The sequence below is a fragment of the Pocillopora verrucosa genome, chromosome 4, assembly GCF_036669915.1.
Source record: "Pocillopora verrucosa isolate sample1 chromosome 4, ASM3666991v2, whole genome shotgun sequence".
NCBI classification, from domain to species: domain Eukaryota; kingdom Metazoa; phylum Cnidaria; class Anthozoa; order Scleractinia; family Pocilloporidae; genus Pocillopora; species Pocillopora verrucosa.
In genome coordinates this window covers 23,578,152-23,597,285 of record NC_089315.1, presented here as the reverse complement: position 1 = coordinate 23,597,285, position 19,134 = coordinate 23,578,152, and the positions used below count along the sequence as shown (strand labels likewise).

Here is a 19,134-nt window from a genome sequence, read left to right as displayed (position 1 = left end):
ATACCCCTCTGCGCCTGCAAAGCACACCTCCTCCTTCAGCGGTCACGCACGTTTCGCACAGACTACCGGGTATCGGTACCTAGTCGCCATTTTGGATTACTTGAGTAGCGGTAGTTCTACGAGATGCTCCGTTGTGTTGCCAGCCGCCTTGTGGTTCCCTCCATGAGAGGTGCTGCCTCGATGCTGGGTAAGGTTCCTTCATGACTTTAGAATTTGCGAGGGAAGCTAAGTGACTGGGCAACATTAATCGACGCAGTAATTCCAGAATACTCAACATAGTCCGATTCGTGACTTCTCATTCCTAAATCAAATAGTTTAGTGGTGTTTAATTTTACGATACAGGACTTCAAGCGTCTAAAGATGTACGATGTTTCTGAATAACTGACTTATATTCAAATTAGGGTCATATTTTCAGGAGCGGTAGCAACCTAAGTTTTGAGATTACAGGTTTGCGACGAAGAAGGATATTGGGTTTCCTGCGTGAATTTTTCAAGAAAGTGAATTTTTACTGAAAATGACATGCTGCAATTGATATTAAAACAATTTGCTTAAAACCAGGTGTTACATCACGAAAGATGAGCAGCAAACCCAAAGAATCAGATGAAGCGTTTGACAACCGATGGCACGCTTACTTTTCAAGGCAGGTTTTTTCCTTTAAGTTCACAGTTCAATTTGCATTGTCTTACTTGTACATGAACAATATGTAAACATTCTTTTAAACAACATTTTAAAAGGAGTAGTTTGAAAGTTATTTCTCGATAAATTTTCGTCTTATATTGCCTCAGTTACCAATTTGATTCCAGGAAAATCTTTAAGTAGAAAATTAGTACTTGTTGTGTACAATAAACAGTTAGAAGGCCACTTGGTAAGATTTCCACACAGCCCTATACTTCATTTTATGTATAGTTCTTTGATTAATAAAAGAAAAAGTGAAAGGAATTAGTTGCCTTCAGGACTGCTGATTTGTTTTACAATGACATAGGGTTGTGCTGAAATCATAAAGGTCACGTTTCTCCACCTGCTGAACATCTTTTCTTTTTTTTTTGCCTGAAATGTTCTTTTACATAACCTTATTATAATTACTAAAACTTTTATGGTACATTAAATTGTTGTTATGCATGCATCTCATTGGAGCTGTTTTACATGAAAATTGAAAAAAAGATACAAAAGAAGATTTGTGCAAAATTACTATTAAAGATAAAGGTTAACAATTGTACTTAGTATTCAATCCTTTAAATCCACTTGAAATTTTTGGATCAATATCAGTATCTGGGCAACTGCCTACCTACCCCTCCCCTAACCCAACATTAACCCTCAATTGTTATCAATTGACTGTTGTTGGGTTAGGGGAGGGGTAGGTGGGCAGTTGCCCAGATGCTGATATTGATCCAAATTTTTTTAGTTTGTTTAATATTTAAAACTTCAAAGTTCTTGCTGGGATTAATGATGTGATGTTTTGCTGAGGAATTTGAAATTTGTTTCTTTTTAATTATATTTGTCTATTAGACCAGACCTTGATGCTTGGGAGTTGCGTAAAGGACTGAATGAAATCTATGGACATGACTTGGTTCCAGAACCCAAGATCATTATTGCAATGCTCCATGCCTGCCGTCGACTTAATGACTTTCCCATGACAGTCAGGGTTCTTGAAGCAGTTTACGATAAAGGTGCTGGAAGCAATGAAATCTATAACTACATTCTGGGTGAAATCAAACCCACTATGGAAGAACTAGGACTTTCCACCCCTGAAGAGCTTGGTTTGGCCAAATGATGCCAATTGCAAGGTATACTTAATTGTTTTATATTGTTGGTTTTGTTTTTTTTTGCAGTTTCTAGCACAGTGTTGGGAAGCAGTTTGCCTCCTGCAATTTTTAACATGCATGGTGCAATAAAGGCATTCACAATTTTCTGTTTTTCCAAAGCAAAGGGGTCAGAGGATGGAAGCTCATGTAGATTTTAAAATTGACCCTTAGACTTTCCCTTGATTTGTTAAAATTGGTAACTGTTGTCACTTGGGTTTTTATACATTTTATGTAGATGTAATATGACAAAGATCATGCTAAAAAAGTTGCCTTTCACAACTGCGCATTAAGGAAGAGCTGGAAATAGAGTGGTGAGGGTTAAAGGAATGTCAGAGGATATTCATGGCCAAGTCCTATTTTTTCATGATGTTATAGTTTTAGTTCTTGAAAGCAAAAGGTCAAAACGGGATATACAACAAAAACTGCTTGTGTAAGCAGTGTTAAAACCCATCTTTGAGCACAGCTAGCTTCCTACCAGTTGTTCCCCATAACAGGGTTAAGGAGGAAAATATTTAAAAGATGGTGGTCATTTGGTTTAAGGGTTTGTGGCTTCTTTCATGAACTTAACTAAGACTTTATTTAAATAATCACCCTTGAATTTAACTTCTAGGTTCTCTGCATGCATTTATGATTCCCAAACGTTGTTAAAACTTTGTTTTAATAATCAGCCCTTATTGTTACACACAATTGCATAATGATTTTTAAAGAAAATTCCAGGTTACTTTGTAGTGCAGTGTGTGTAGTTTTTTTTTGTTTATGTTACATAATAATTTGCAGCTTGTGTTCACTGCACTTGAAGATAACAAATTTTGTCAATTAGATATGAGAAAATTTGATTGTTCTTACCTTCCTCCAGATACATGTATTTGTAACTGCTACAAATTTCACTCCTTTTATTTCCAATTTGAGCTATGAGTAATCCTTTCATTTCTTGTATATTTCAGATCCTGTGTTTGAAGTGGTGCTAGATGCACATACTGACTTTGATGAGAAGTTTTTGAACTGGATTATCTCGTATTGTGTTATAAAATTTTGACATGACATTAAACTTGGCTATGTAATTTTGAAATTTTTGCATCACTTGGTGACTCAATACTTTTTTTCTTAAATAGGGTTTGATGTAAACTGTGATAAGACCACCTAGGGTGTATGTAGATTAAATGTACAATGGAACAACTTTCTTGTCAAAGTGATTTTGGAAGATGGTTGGTTTAATATTAACAAGCCATGACCCATGATGATAACCATCAAATTCTTTGGCCACAAAGGTTGATAAAGAGTCCCTAGACAAGATGGCCCCAATGACCCGCAGTGATGGACTGATTTTTCACACACCTTGTCACTCCAATCAGTTTTGTGCAATTTGCCTTACCTACCTTGTGATTGGATACAACAAGAGAAGGGGGTGGTCTTTGGACAGTATAAACTCTTGGTAGCTTAAAAATGTTAATTATTATTGAAAAGCTCTCATTACAGGGGACTTTTGCCCCAAGAAGGCTTCTTGAGTTTGTGAAATTCCCATTAACACGGGGACAGGCAAAAACAACAGGTTTTTTCCCAAACCTTGGTACAATTACACCATTTCTTCTTAACCATTAACTCCCATGAGTTATCAAGACAGAATTTTTCCTTGCAATATCAATACAACAAAGAGACAAAAGTGATGAGAATTGAGAAAAATGTCAATTAAGGGAATATTTGTTGATCTGATTACAAATTCTCTGAACTTATTTCATAAGAATTGTATGGTAGACAAAAAGGAGAATTACTAATGAGATCATGGGAGTGAAATGATAAAATCATTCTTCCAAAACAAGGTGATATTGTGGAGCCCCATTACAGAAACTTAAAATAATGCAGCAGTAGAGGAGAAAAGGACATGAATGTTCAACAATTTCATTCTTTGTAGTTTCCTTGTTTGTAATGGCAAATGATCAGAATGATTGCTCATTCTGTCGTACCATTGAGTGCCTTCGCATTCAGTTTCAAATTCATGTGAGTACATGAATATATGAAGAGGGAGAGAAATATACTAAGGTGTGTAAATTGAGGATATTTACCACTCATCTAACGTTACGTATTCAAGTGTGCAAAGGTGTATCTAAGGAGGGTAGTAGGGAGCATATGACTCCCTATACCCTTTTTCTAATAAAAAAAGAGACCATTTCAGAAGATTAACACATGGCATGCTACTGGTTCGTGTAAGGTGTTAGTGTAGAACCTCCAATCCCATCCCCTCTGAAAATGAAAAATCCCATTCATACCTTCATGAGTATCACTGTATTTAGTTTAATAAGAGTGTTTTGATTGATATTAGCATAACACACCCATTTTAGACGAGTCAGTGACAATTGTGAAGTTACAACTACTCAGTTGATAAAGCTGGCATTAGGTTTACAAGATGATTTTTAGGCTGTCTGGCTTAACTCAATACCATAACTGGCTTATTTTGTTAGTCTCTAACATAACCGCCGCTGAAAAAAGGAGACATTTGGAATGTTCTCACAATGGTGGAGCTTTTAAAGGATTCATTGGCTTCGCCTCGGATGAACGGGATCTCTCTTCCACTGGAAAAAAAATAAAAAAAAAATAAGAGCACTTGGCGTTAATCAGAGAAAAATCTTGCACGAGAAGTTCATACTTTCCTGAATTCGTTCAACAAGAGGCAGATCACAAAGCAGTCGGATGGTTTTCCCATTTATTTGAGTTTTGTAACTTAAACGTCGTATAGTGCCCTTTGTGCTTAGTCTGTCACTTTCTGAATTGATGGTGTTAAAAAAACAGTATTAAGACCTAAAGCTACCTGGGATCCAGGTCTCCAAACTTCCATCTTCACTTTCTCCTCCAGCATTTCCATCGCCACTTCCGCTACCAGCCTCAGTTGAGGGAGTCGACGATGTAAGGTCACCAGACTCCTCTTGATCTACCCCAGCTCCCCTGGAGGCTGAAGATGACCTTTCACCCTCCCCACTTCCGCTTCCAGTCTCCTGATCAATTCCCGGCCCGTCTGTTTTGTGAGAAGTTGGCTTGGTAGGTGACACATCGCCCGATCCAGATCCAACTTCTGATTCCGCCTCCCCCGAGCCAGATTCTCCGTCAGGTCCTGATCCCGAACCGGAACCTGCTTCGATTGTTTTCTCATTCTTGACCTTTTTATCTGATGAGGGGATAAAGCAGTTTGCAGCTTTTCACGTCATTACTTATTAAAATGTTCGAAGAAACATCTTCTGATACGATGAAATTAGAAGATCCTCGCAGCTAAGAACACTACTGAAACTAGTAGTTGTAAGTAGGACCTGAAAAAAAAAAAATTTCAGGCCCGTACGGGATTTGAACCCATGACCTCTGCGATACCGGTGCAGCGCTCTACCAATTGAGCTAACAAGCCAACTGGGAGCTGGTCAATGAATTGGGTACAAATAAACATCCGAGTGAATGAAGATTTTAGATATATGAAAATTCACATATTTGCACTGCGGTGGAAAGATGAAATTAGAAGATCCTCGCAGCTAAGAACACTACTGAAACTAGTAGTTGTAAGTAGGACCTGAAAAAAATTTCAGGCCCGTACGGGATTTGAACCCATGACCTCTGCGATACCGGTGCAGCTTTTATTAGATCTTCTAATTTCATCTTTCCACCGCAGTGCAAATATGTGAATTTTCATATATCTAAATCTTCATTCACTCGGATGTTTATTTGTACCCAATTCATTGACCAGCTCCCAGTTGGCTTGTTAGCTCAATTGGTAGAGCGCTGCACCGGTATCGCAGAGGTCATGGGTTCAAATCCCGTACGGGCCTGAAATTTTTTTTTTTTCAGGTCCTACTTACAACTACTAGTTTCAGTAGTGTTCTTAGCTGCGAGGATCTTCTAATTTCATCTTTCCACCGCAGTGCAAATATGTGAATTTTCATATATCTAAATCTTCATTCACTCGGATGTTTATTTGTACCCAATTCATTGACCAGCTCCCAGTTGGCTTGTTAGCTCAATTGGTAGAGCGCTGCACCGGTATCGCAGAGGTCATGGGTTCAAATCCCGTACGGGCCTGAAATTTTTTTTTTTCAGGTCCTACTTACAACTACTAGTTTCAGTAGTGTTCTTAGCTGCGAGGATCTTCTAATTTCATCTTTCCACCGCAGTGCAAATATGTGAATTTTCATATATCTAAATCTTCATTCACTCGGATGTTTATTTGTACCCAATTCATTGACCAGCTCCCAGTTGGCTTGTTAGCTCAATTGGTAGAGCGCTACACCGGTATCGCAGAGGTCATGGGTTCAAATCCCGTACGGGCCTGAAATTTTTTTTTTTTCAGGTCCTACTTACAACTACTAGTTTCAGTAGTGTTCTTAGCTGCGAGGATCTTCTAATTTCATCTTTCCACCGCAGTGCAAATATGTGAATTTTCATATATCTAAATCTTCATTCACTCGGATGTTTATTTGTACCCAATTCATTGACCAGCTCCCAGTTGGCTTGTTAGCTCAATTGGTAGAGCGCTGCACCGGTATCGCAGAGGTCATGGGTTCAAATCCCGTACGGGCCTGAAATTTTTTTTCAGGTCCTACTTACAACTACTAGTTTCAGTAGTGTTCTTAGCTGCGAGGATCTTCTAATTTCATCTTTCCACCGCAGTGCAAATATGTGAATTTTCATATATCTAAATCTTCATCTTCTGATACATTCTAAAGTCGTGTATCAATTATGTATGGACGATAAAACAAAACAAAACAAGAAATGTTGAAATCGCTACGATGCAGGTTCAGTTCGCCAAAAAACGCGTGAATGCGAAGAATCTACTGGTTGCGAACCTGCTGGTACACGAAATTAAAAAGTGGTTTAGGATACTTTATGTAAGGGCGCAGAAATTCGAACCTGCTCCTCCCCTTCTTGAAGAAGCATAATTACGTCCTTACACGCCTCTCGTAAGAAGCTCGCGCTCCTTTCTCCAAGAGCGGCTGGTGATCGAGTCTACTAGTCTGTTCCATGGCGACCACACCCATCGGTAAGATGTGACAGAAAGTGCTCATAAACTTTTCATGTGAGTCAACTATTTTAACTACTCTACAATTAAAGTTTTTGGCACTTGACTACCTTGAACACATTTGTCTCCTTCTTTGTGAGATCCTTGAGTACATATACAGTCATACTTCACTGCGGTACAAACTCCTCCACCCCTACAACCACGAGCGCACTTACTATCTGTGGGGAAACGTATGAGGCCCTTAGTTTAAAAACAAACAAAACATTTAAAACATTTTTCTCAGGTAAGGTCCAACTATATATATAAGTTGAGGAAAATCTTGGAATCTTTTAGTAATGGCTGCAGTAATCAGCATTTTTAATTTGTAAAGCCATGAATTGGTTTGCGAAAGTTAATTTCACAGAGTTTTGCCACGACACACAGATAAATCTTACTTCCTATGGAGGCAAGGGAGTGGACAGCGGAATGTGAAACTTAAATTTATTTCTAGCTCCCAGATAACCAGAGATGTTAGATGACAAAGTTTTCCCTAAACGAAAGAATGCGGCTTTAAATTCGAAGATACAGAATTGGGGACGAAAAAGTTGAAGGTCATGGGTAGATGGAGATGCCCGGTTCCGAGATTGCAGGGGATGGAAAATATCCAGTATGAAGATTTCAGGGAGTTGGAAGTACGTGCGAAATGAGGAGGATTGAATATACTCGAATAAGATACTACGGAATTCCCGAGCGGGTGGGCTCCGTATTGCAAAAGAAAATAAACACTCACTTGTTTCAACGTAAAGGCTGACATCATACGATATTTTCCCCAACTTGTTCTCAGCGGCACATGTGTATTTCCCCTCGTCCTCCATGCGAGGATCAAATATTATAAGAGACCCCTCCCTCGTGATGTGGAACCTCTTTCCCACGAGCACCAGGGAGCCTTCCAAGGTAACTTGGAAGCCTGACTCCTCAGGGCTACCCTTAATCAACAAACCATCTTTGTACCAATTGATTTTAGGTGTTGGTGTTCCCTTCGCTCGGCATTTTAGCACCACTGGTTTTAGCGGCTCCGTGGCGTCAACTGCTGACGGATACACGGTAAACTGGGGACGAACTGTGAACAAGTCAAAGTGCTATTTTTTTAAAGACCGCTGGGGGTCGATAGGGTACCAAAGAAAGAAGACGAGCGAGTGACAAAAGGGGCATGAGAGACTAAGAGGCAGGAAGGGTTCTGACAGTCACGAGCCAGAGATAGCATGAGGGAAAACTTCATTTACTTAATGATGACGGAAAGTAAGAGAGAGTAACAGCAATTGGCAAATAAAAGCATTACAATTACACTTACAGCATATTATTGTATTATAATCTTACCTCCATTGGTAACCGTAGCGTAACTGGCTCCTAATCCAGCCTCGTTCTGAGCAACGCAGACGTACTCCCCCAAGTCCTCCTCAGCCAAGCCGTAGACCGTCAGTAGACCGAGGGGGTTAGGGACACGATACTGATCAGCTTCCAGTTTAACACCCCTCAACATCCAGTGATATGTGGCGCCCATATTTGCATGGCAATGAATTTCAACATTTTGTCCGAGAATGGCGAGGATTTGCTTCGGGTACACTGCAACTTTGAAAGTACCTGCAAAATAATTAATGGCACTCAGACTCATGCAACTTACTTTATTTTCAGCTTACTATTTGGTTAATACACGATGACCTGACCAGGTCATATGTTGTTACTTGATTCTCGCCGTGCCTCTCTCCAGTCTCCACCCAGGAGAAAAAAAGAGTACCGGAAAACTGTCAGGAAAAACCTGACGCGGGGAGGGGTGGGGGAAGGGGGTAAGAGAGTAACCTACGGTGGGTTAACAGCATCCTATTTTAGGGAAATGGCAACACCCCTAATCGCATCATGTTTTGGAAACCGGGAGAAGCCCCGGCCAAGTGAGCCACGTGGCTCCATATATATGATGAGTTTGATTTAATTGCTAGCAACTTTAGAAGTTACTATTGTTCACTGAGGTGAAACAGCGACAGTCTTTTTCCGTCGCGATAGGCTAGATTGTTTCACAGAAAGTTCTTCGCAAAATAAACTCGTTCCAAATTTAGAGACTTTTCAATTGAAATACCCGTGTGTTGTATGTATGATAGATAGCCTGTGTTTATTCCTTAGCTATGGGCACTCACCGCATACGAAGTCGCTATCCCTCAGTTTTGTCACCGTGGCCCCCGTCAAGTGGGCAGGAGTGGCACATGTAATGTCATCTAATTTTCTTTCAAGTAACCAGGCCTTCAACCAACGTGCGTTGCAATCACAGTGGAGACCACTCCCTCTCGTCTTAGCCGCACTGGGTTTCAGAGACACGCGGTAAGCCTCTGGGACATCCCACAACCTAATGAGTAAAACAGACATTGGCTATCCTCGATGATACATGGGTGGAAAAACTCTAACCAGTGTGGGATCAACAAGAAGGTGGGAATTGGAGATGAGTTCCGTAAGAACAAGGAAATATTGTACATGATCGGTTCTTTTGTTTAAACAATCACGTAAGAAGCGCAAATACCTGGGGCTCTTTAAGCGTTTCATTGAATAAGACTCCCTCTTAAACTCCTAACCTTATATAAATAAGTGAGCGGGAATTAATATCAACATGATTAATTTGTTTCCTGAATTTTGACATTCTTGAGGCGTGTTCTTAAAAAAAAAACTTATTTTCAAGGGCAAATATAAAAAGACTTTTAAGTATATCGTTCTTTAGACTAAAGGACAAAGTTCATAACTAGATAAATCATACTTACAGTCTTGTTATTCCCTTGAAATGATCGAATGTTCCTTTTCCGACATACGAAATGTTGTTGAAGTAAAGATGTCTAAGCGAAGAGGAAAACAAGAATATCTTACAAAGACAAGGAAACTACCGCTAAGGCAATGTTTACTTTTCATAAATTTTTAAAGGTGGGTTGGGCTTGTGTGGCTTCCAACGCAAGCGTTACTTTTCTTGAAACGAGGGATGGCGTGATGAGATTAGGAGGGGCGTGCAACGTTGGTTGGGAAGGTTATGTCACAGTTAATTATAGGACATGACTTTGTGCCTTTAATTCTAAATCCATTTATTACCTCTAAGCCAGTGAGGAAAATTCTCGTTTAATCAAGCGAGTAAAATGGGTCTGAATTGTTCAGACTCCAAACTGAGGGGAGACTGCGAAGAAACTCAATCTCGACTCCAGTGCTTTCTACTATTGCGCATGACTGGCCCTTTGGACCAAGCACAGTGAAACCGGGGGTCTGGGTGCGAGAATGGAAGAGGCAAATCTAATTAAGTCGCTTAGCGGCGGATTTGAACATGGGATCTTAAGACTTTCAGTCCAGCGACAAAAACTATTGGGTTCTACTGCTGCCGATCTACCGCATCTTTAGGGAATTCCCTCAAGGCCTCAATCGAGTCATCCCTTTACTTTTACAGCTGTTTCAGGTGCTTCATGACAAGAAATGCAGGGCACCCCTTGGGATGGAAGGGGGGGAGAGGAAGTACCAAGTACACTTACATATCTTTGAGATTTGAAAGGCCATAAAATGTCTTGTGATTAAGAAGAGTGAGACGATTTGCATCAAGATTTCTAGAAAAGAATAAAGTAGAAGTGTGAAATTCTTTTCTCTCTTATACTGAAAAAAAGAAAACTGCATTTTTGGTTCTGTGAGAAAAATTAGAGGACAAGTCTTGAACAAAATTCCGTTATATCCCCGTTCTGCGTTCATTTTTCTCCTATATTGTGATTTAAATTGTGATTAAATCTCTTTCCTTGCCAATCTTCGCCAAAGGAACGACCCTGAAGAGGCTGATTCGTGGTCCTGTCTGTATCCATTAGGATGGGGACATTCCTTACACTGTCACAAAATTGAGTGGATGTAAATAATGGCGGAAACCTTTCATCTGCACAATACCTTAACTTACAAGTTTTTATTTCTAATATGAAAGAACTTATCGTGGGAAGTCTGTCACAAAGTAATTGTGGTCAAATCAAAGACAAAAGAAAAGCAAACAGAGACATACACGAACAAAACAATATTTAAAAACAACAACAACACCCAATAATTGAGTTGCCTTCTAAACTTACAACACGTTCAGACGTCCAAGATGGCGGAATGCTTCGTCTGCGACGTAGGAGATGGTGTTGATACCAAGATGGCTGCAGAAAAAAAAAAAAAAAGGAAACGACAACCTCAGATCAGACTGACTGTTTGCCATCTGGAAAAGTGCTTTGTCATGTTTTTACCAAAAAATAAATGTATTCTCCTCAGAAAATTAGGTTCTAAGTCAGTGCAACTTAAATTGGAGGAGTACATTAAAAACTTTTGTAAAGTCCACTGAAATATCATCTGAAACGTCTCATAATAGTTTTCCTTTCTGATTCTTTCTACACCTGACTTCAGTCCGCGAAATACTCAACTCGACTGGCAAAATATCATAATCTAATCATTTAATTGAAGGGGAATCTTACTTGTCAATCCTACGCGGCCAGCTAAGTTCTTAAAGTCGTCATTCTTCATGTAAGATCGGTTTCGTATACTTTTTTTACTCTTATAAAATTGTTTAATTCGTAAGAAGGTCACAAAGTACAATTAAAACGTCAAATGAAACAAGCAATTATTCGACTTACAGGACACTCAGATGTCTCAGATCCTCAAACATGTTGTCAGGAATAACGGAGAGGAGATTAGAGTACAGATACCTGGGAAACAAAATTCATTGCACTTCATTTGGAGGGTGTCAAAATATCACTAAGTTTTTCAAACTCTACCAAACCCTCTTTTAAGCATATTAATCACACCCTTCGAATTAGCTAAATCTCGAAAAAAATCCGGAACTGCATAGATTGTGCTTAACTTCACTCTGTGATTGGTCAAAAAAACTCGCGCCACTCTCTCAACCAATCAGATGCAAAACTAAAACCAACCACGACATGGTCGCCCGCGTTTTCCCGCGCTTTAGGCAGTTTGGTTGTAGTTACTTTGAATTTCCATTGACTCTTCTGGTTGGTCGTTGTGATAACTTTGGTTTGGTTTTATGACACTCAATCGAAAAGAGCTCTTTACTCTGGTTCAGATTCAAATACAAACTGGCAAATCCAAAACTCTTAATATCGAAAAAGTCAAACAAAATTTCTGAGAACCAAACAGTAACGTTGATTCGATTTGTCGGCGCATACTTAGGTTTGGTCCCAAATGTTTGAACATGTCGCAAAGGACGACCTTCGAAAGAGACTGACCATTCAAATTTGTTCTACCGCGGAATGTGACAGAACTTCGTGTTTGAGCGCGATGCAATACCTGAAGTTAAATTAAGCGAAGTACTTACAATAATCGTAATTTCTTGGTGGCTGAGAAAGACCATGGCTCAATTTTAGAGATTCGGTTTCGTTGTAGATAGCTATGGAAGAAAATATAATCGCGAGTTAGTGATAGCTAGTCAAATTATAGAAAGAGATTTTGCCAAAATGACCTCTTGATAAAAATTTGACGGAATTCATCATTCAACCTCGAGAATTTTCCTCTACGGTCTATCTTTCGCCTTACTCAAGTTTGAAAAGTTTCCGTTTTAAAGAGAAATTTTTTCATATCATTTAGCTGATCATTTGGTGTTCATGACTTACAGTTCCTCGAGGTTCTCAAGTCCAACAATAGTTTGCTGAAGAATTGCGGAAATCTTGTTGTCAAAAAGTGACCTACGGAAATTAAAAGAAAGTCGTGGTGTCTTAACTATCAGCCTATCAGTGTTCTTTGGAACAATTATTTTATCGATGTCAAAAGAAAATCTTAACTTATTGACCCCTTGGAGTGACTAACATCTAAATTCTCCTTTCAATATCAATCCTGAATCAAACATTAAGGTCGCAAGAATAAAAGAAATGATCACCAAATAAAGAAGCTCTTGATTGTTAAACAAATTCTCCTTGTCAGCACCTTAGGAAATGTATAGAGAACAGTATGGAGAATATGCACATACTGATGTTAGGGTGTCAATCATTTTCTGAAACTCATCTTGGTAGCTTCGATATCTCAAATCTCGCCACAGAGCCGAAGTACTTACAGAATTTTGAGATACAGCAGTCGTGAAAAGGCACCATTTTCAATGACTGAAATCTGATTTCTAAAAAGGTATCTGCAAGATTGGAGAGAGAACAAGAAATTAGCAACAAGTTTATGTCAATTTAAATCGTAGCCACTCATACTCTTTTTTGAGATATTGGAGAAGTAGCTTTGGTGTAAAGGGTTATAAGAGAAACTTCAAATTCTTGGCAAGACTTCTTCTTGCTTTTTGAAAAACTTTCTCGCTATTAGGAGGAGACCTCCATCTTGTCAAGCCCGAACGTGAGTGATTAGTAAAGTTAAGATTGTATGGCTTACAGTGAAGTAAGAGAGTAGACATCAGCAAAGAGGTACGCTCCAATCTTTGTAATCTGGTTTTGGCTTAGGGACCTAAAAAGGAATTTGGCAGTTAGAATAACAAATACTGAGTAAAAACATTTGACATTACAGGTCGACCAAGTAATCAACATTAAGAATTATTTTTTCGCATTACAAGTTTATTGAGGAACATTTCCTACTTTCTCAAGTAGCTTGCAGTTGTTGGGGGGAGGGGGGAGAGGGAGTCAGGGGTTCCCCCGTCAGCTTACCCTAGAGACCCTGCCTTAGAGGTTTCTTTCTTTCCCTGACTCCAAAAAGACCATCACATCTTCATGATGACTTTCTCAAGTAGTTTGCAGTTGCTGGGGAGAGGGGGGGAGAGGGAGTCAGGGGTTCCCCCGTCAGCTTACCCTGGAGACCCTGCCATAGAGGCTTCTTTCTTTCCCTGACTCCAAAAAGACCATCACATCTTCATGATGAAGTGAATATGGAATTAATTGAATACGCGAATGATTTTGTCCAAAATAATAGCTTCTTAGACTACTAGTTTAGCATTTAGATATCGATAAAGCACGTTCACTTAGGTTATCGCTACAAGGCCCCTCGAAAACATGGTGGTTAAGGACAAAAGTTTTGCGCCCACGGTGGCCTTTCCATTTTCAGCGGTTTAATACTACTACGCGAAGAAATTCCCGGATCACCTCACTAACTGCAAAAACTCGTTCAGTTATCATGAAACTCGCTTGTTAAAAGACACATTACGTCGATTCTTTATCATAATACTCTCGACCATGACTTTCTTTATCAATGGCTGGGTCGGTAATATACTTACAATGATCTAAGACGATGTAGACCAAGAAATGCCCCATCTTCTATAGAACCGATCAAATTTGCACTCAGATCCCTTCAACAAAAAGAGAGTAAACGATTTTTGTTCTGACAGGTTCACAAAAGCAGATTGAAAGAGGAAGTGATCCGTAATATTACCAAGATAAATACCTATCATGTTTTCATAACCAAAATTAATCTCAAATATTATTTATGAGATATCTATACTGAAAGCAATCATTATCACAGAGGCACAGTTCCAAGCCACGTCGCAGCCTGAAATTCTCTCAGGAATTGTTTTTTCTTGTTACTTGAATTATAATCTTCACTGAATTCTTGGTAAAAAACTGTGTTGACTTAAGCATTAGCCTAAATATAGCGTCTTCGTGCGAATGCCATGTTAACTAGCTTCATAGAACGATAACAATAATATGTCACATGAATACGTAAAAAGACAACAGAAGTGGTGACATGAATGAAGGCTCAACAAGCTCACTTACAATGCATCCAGTTGATTCAGTCCATCAAACGCAGCATACTGAAGGGTAGTAAGCTTGTTCTTAGCAAGATTCCTTTGCGATGGTAAAAATTAAGGTATTTCAATCTGCTTTCACTGTAATATCAGGTTGTTCATAACAGAGCACAATGAAATTCACTCAACAAAAAACCATCTTAAAAGCATTTAACAACGATTACGAATTCATGTTATAGTTCAGAAATATTTTAAAGCGGTATCAAAAATTCTAGAAGAGAAATTGAGTTTGGCAAACGTTCTAATTTAAAGAGACACTATCTTATTGGTTCACGTGATTATTATGCAATCAGTTATTATCTTACCAACCAAAAACAAACTTCATCAGTATGCCTTACTTACAAAGTTTGAAGTCTTGAACAATTTCTGAATGCTCCGAAGGCCAGTTCTTCGATACGATTGTTCTGCAAATACCTGGTGGGAAAAAAAAGACGGTAATACGCAGGGCGAAAAAGTTTGAGTGGATCACTCAAATCTAGGCTCATTATTCGAGTCACAGGTCACACCGGTCCGATCATTTTCTAACTAACACCTGAGGGGTAAGCTGTTTTGTGTATCACTTTATGCGCATAATATCGAACGCTCATTCTATTACAAGAAAACGTTTTTAAAAAGTGTCGCCTTCCTTTTTCATATGAGTTACCTAATAGACAAAACCAGTGCATCCAAGAAACCTCTTATTTATGTACAATAATTTATGTACAATGATTTATGTACAATGATTTATCTACTATGATTCGTAATCTTCAGACAACTTACAAAGTTTGAAGAGAAGGAAGATATCCTAAGGAAGTTGTTGCAATCTTTTTTATTCGATTCCCTTCGAGATGCCTGCGTATAAATAAATTATAAATTAACAGGAAAATTAAATCAACTTCAAAACTTGATGATTGTGAAAAAAGTTATCGACCTTCTCTGTCCATTGTCCAGTTTTTAAGTGCGTCGCCCAATGAAAGACAAATGAGATCTTGGCGCGATCTCGCCGTGGTCGCTCGGCTGAACCTTGGCAAGAAGTTGGGGGAATCACGGAGCAATCAATGCGCGCACGAGATTGTCAAGCTAAACTTTGTTTATCACAATCATCATATGTCTAGAATGCATATATCTTGGCGCGATCTCACCAAGAACGTTTAAGATGTTTGCAGAATCATGGCGCGATCTAACAGCGGGTGAGCGTTGCGTTACAAGATGTTTGCAAGACGTCACGCAATGCTTACCCAGAGTTGTGCGCGTTGCGTAATAACATGAGAACGAGCTTAATCACCCACAGACACTTACAAGATCCTTAGATAGATCATTCCGGAGAAGTGCCATCCTTCCAGCTTGGATATTCTGTTGTTCTGTAGTAGCCTGGTATATGTCAGAAAATAGAATATAGCTGCTTAATTTAGAAACCGTTCAGCCTTGTTCTTACGACAGTGCTAATGAACACTATTTGTTTCGTGACAGTCCCTAAATTGGATGAGGTTGTTACATGACATCTCCAAAATAGCTTCAAATAATAACGAGCCTTGTCAGCCAGAGTCCACGCACATGCCTGAGTTCTTTGTGTTATCTTTACATGGTTTGTACAAATTCTTCATAATCGTTCGCTAAGTGCTGCCTTTTTTTTTTTTTTTTAAGAGTACTGGTTATGTTATAAATTTTTTAGGGGAAACATGTCTCGACCTTCAACCCGAGAGAGAGAGAGATCGCGTCTTTTGATGATACCAAACAATTGCGAAGGAGAACTACTAACAGTGCAGCATCCTACCAAAATCAGCGTGAAGCTGGCGGTTTTATTTTTATCTCGTAATAAAACAAATTGCTGCAAGTTTGTTTAATTTTTATCATACCAGAGACTTAACGGGAAATTGATACTTCGGTTCTTCAGGATATGGGTTGTTTCCTTTGATAGGGATGAATGTAGAAAGAAAGTGCTTTACTTTGGTGATATCCCCTGTCCCACACAACAAATTGTCAATCGATAGCGACTGATCAACCGTCTTGATTAAAATCGTGTACTCCTTTCTCTCGATCTTTTCCAATCTAACCTCGAGATGTTTCCATTCTTGATAAACATCGATTTTACACTGCATGGTAGATGGCTTTGTATTTGAATTCCAGTCTCGACGAAATTGAGTCCGAACAATCAATAAAGTTGGAAACTTCGCGAACAAAATTGACGCTAAAGATTTTGTAATTGGATTGGCTAATGATCGATTTGCTAATTGTCTTAATTCGCAACGTCTGAACTGCTGTCATCATGTTTTGTTATTTTCCTTTGATAGCCAGAGAGAACAGCATTACAAAGGAACCTTTTGTCATGTAATAATTTATTGTTTCTAAATATACACGAATCCTTTTGTTTGTTAATAGATCTCTTCATCGATGATATTCATTGTGACTCCTTATACACGCAGCTGCACTCGTGACAACAGATTGAGTAATTAACTAATTGATCAAACTCTGTTTACCTGATTACTCAATCATGCAAACTGATTAAGGCATCCATTTTGCGAACGTGCTCTGATATTTCGCCTTTTTACGTAAACCTTTCATGACGAACACTGCAGTACAGAAACATTGACGCATTTACTTACAATGTCGTAGTGACATGTGGAAGGGGCCGAGGAAACTTCTTCAGTCTTCTCCCTGAGCAGTTCACTTTCACTCCATAGCCTTGCGTTTCGGGAAAAAATTGTTCCTCGCAGAAGCACTGCTTTGGACATGATGTTATAACCTGACTCAGGCCTATGCCACAGAAAACGACGACGACAAACACAATTATTAGGGAATTCATAGCCTCGATAATTTCCTGTCTAATCCTCGGCACAGCGCTCTCGAGATAACAATGAAGATCTGTACCAATTTATCCCGTGGAAATCGGTTCTGTTTCAATTCTGCCCAGTGTAGCGTCGCCCCAAAGCTGTGACGGACTTTAGAAAACAAAGATGTCATTCATTTACTCAAATGGTTATGATTTATTTTCCAGCGTTTGCCTGCTGGGGATTCTTAACCCTTTGCTTCCCTAACACATGATAAGCGGAGATCGTGTTTCACTTATTGACAGCATGACAATGGACGAAAAACGGTTACAAGAAAAAAGCTCCTTAAAAAACAAGGGGAAAAAACAGATAAGAAAGAGATAAAGATGAAAAAAAGAATTTTCACCAGTTTTCTGAAGAAGTGCTCTCACTGCATAGAATGTACAGCTCCTAAAAACCAGTCTTTATGGATGCCAGGAAACTAAGTTATGTTCGTTTCGAGCGTTCAAATTCTTTAAAAATGTCCTGTTTAAATTAACCTAAGAGGCGTCTCTTGCGGTCAGGGTTGAAATGCGATTTTCTGCGTATACGCACAACAAACCTGGAACGAGGTATGTCTTCTTGTCAATAATTCCACTTTTCGCGTTTTCTTTTATTTCTTCTCTGTTTTTCTTGTTATTAGTTTTTTTTTACCTGACATGTAACCCAGTCTTGATCCCTATTTCCCCCCAATCATTTTCTTGATCACGTCATAGCAATCTGATCTTACTACCAAATAAATACCTTCCAAGGGCACTCCCATCTATGGGAGCCTAGTCGTCGTCATATTTTATAACACAACGGTTTCTGCATGTGTAAATGTCACGCAAAGGGCGCAGAATGATCTTAGGTACCATGTTTAGCTGGTGTATTCAAGCTGGATAAATATTAACTCCTCGCAACAGCCCATTGAAGTTTACTTTCATTCCGGTTGCTCCGGGGTGGATTACTTGGGTCACTTTTTGTTGTGTATGTGCCTTGGTCTTTCAGCACTCCTGACCTTCTACAGTCCATTCAACGGCCAATTTGTACCCCATCATAATCAATTTTGGGAAAATTTCATTTTTGGCGATGCATCTACCTTGTAGAGCCTTCTAAGTAGGTCATCTTTAAATTCATTGACACATTTCTTAAACTGAATGCAGAACACTTCACTTTCCAGGATATACCCCCAAAATCCTGAAAATGAACGACCCCATTCAAGGTAACTCTATTGAAAATACAGGCACATTCTTCTCAATCCAGACGCGAAAATGCGACCCCATCAAGCCCCCTCCCCCCCCGCTTCTCATAGAAAGAGAACGCTTTTATGTCAATAGTACAATAGTATTGAATGTTACTGCTCATGCTAAAATCGTACTGGACTTATTACCGTACATACGAATTTAATTTCCCTGCTAAGTGGTTTTATTTCGTACACTTGTCCTACCCAAGGGTTCTACTGTCATTGGATATAAAAAAAATCGAATATGATATGTCTCATACATATTTGCGGGCACGTGAGTATGGCGGCCGTTATTACGGCCAAAGAAGACTTCTAAATCGACTCATAAATTCTGCTCTTTTCAAAGGTTTATTCATTAAATAAAAAAAGTTTTCTTTCTTCGTGATGAGTGTTGGAGCTTAATTAGGGCTTGCTTCAGTCTTTATAGCTCCTCCACACTTGTTGCTCAACTGACCGTCTTGGATGAAGAAAGTCATGTCTAACTACTTGTAGCACAGCCCTGAGCACAAAGCTGACTAAAGACATCGTGACGAAGACTCGGTATTTTCAGTCTGTTCTGCATCGATTAAGTCTTACGGATATTT

At 39.2% G+C, this 19,134-nt stretch overlaps 2 protein-coding genes across 3 annotated transcripts; one reads left to right on the top strand and one right to left on the bottom strand.

Annotated features, from left to right (window-relative positions):
- The first annotated feature begins 52 nt into the window (after positions 1-52).
- On the top strand, positions 53-2,871 carry LOC131774962 (cytochrome c oxidase subunit 5A, mitochondrial). Its single transcript, XM_059091061.2, has 4 exons — positions 53-187; positions 559-640; positions 1,507-1,784; positions 2,747-2,871. Exons 1-3 carry the CDS (start codon positions 124-126, stop codon positions 1,769-1,771), a joined length of 411 nt encoding a protein of 136 aa, XP_058947044.1. The 5' UTR covers positions 53-123; the 3' UTR covers positions 1,772-1,784; positions 2,747-2,871.
- Positions 2,872-2,992: 121 nt separating this feature from the next.
- LOC131774961 (leucine-rich repeats and immunoglobulin-like domains protein 1) lies at positions 2,993-17,761 on the bottom strand. 2 transcript variants are annotated; one of them, XM_059091060.2, is made up of 21 exons: positions 17,693-17,761; positions 17,122-17,457; positions 15,818-15,889; positions 15,299-15,370; positions 14,882-14,953; positions 14,508-14,579; positions 14,012-14,083; positions 13,180-13,251; positions 12,863-12,934; positions 12,426-12,497; positions 12,131-12,202; positions 11,433-11,504; positions 10,890-10,961; positions 10,320-10,391; positions 9,573-9,644; positions 8,961-9,166; positions 8,149-8,412; positions 7,562-7,891; positions 6,903-7,010; positions 4,606-4,959; positions 2,993-4,369 (listed from the first exon to the last, which is right to left on the bottom strand). In XM_059091060.2, exons 2-21 carry the CDS (start codon positions 17,319-17,321, stop codon positions 4,305-4,307), a joined length of 2,463 nt encoding a protein of 820 aa, XP_058947043.2. In that variant the 5' UTR covers positions 17,322-17,457; positions 17,693-17,761; the 3' UTR covers positions 2,993-4,304. The 2 variants fall into 2 exon arrangements, with proteins under 2 accessions (XP_058947043.2, XP_058947042.2); XM_059091059.2 differs by lacking the exon at positions 17,693-17,761 and having other exon boundaries at positions 17,122-17,550.
- Between the last annotated feature and the right edge of the window lie 1,373 nt (positions 17,762-19,134).

Bases quoted from the DNA above. Each gene is read 5' to 3' on its own strand.
- LOC131774962 (XM_059091061.2), top strand. From the start codon at position 124: ATGCTCCGTTGTGTTGCCAGCCGCCTTGTGGTTCCCTCCATGAGAGGT. The intron at 188-558 runs GTAAGGTTCCTT...GCTTAAAACCAG, and splicing joins AGGTGCTGCCTCGATGCTGG to GTGTTACATCACGAAAGATG. The intron at 641-1,506 runs GCAGGTTTTTTC...TTTGTCTATTAG, and splicing joins TGGCACGCTTACTTTTCAAG to ACCAGACCTTGATGCTTGGG.
- LOC131774961 (XM_059091060.2), bottom strand. From the start codon at position 17,321: ATGAATTCCCTAATAATTGTGTTTGTCGTCGTCGTTTTCTGTGGCATA. The intron at 12,935-13,179 runs GTAAGCCATACA...CCAATCTTGCAG, and splicing joins GTCTACTCTCTTACTTCACT to ATACCTTTTTAGAAATCAGA. The intron at 10,392-10,889 runs GTAAGTTTAGAA...ATTCTTTTCTAG, and splicing joins CTTGGACGTCTGAACGTGTT to AAATCTTGATGCAAATCGTC.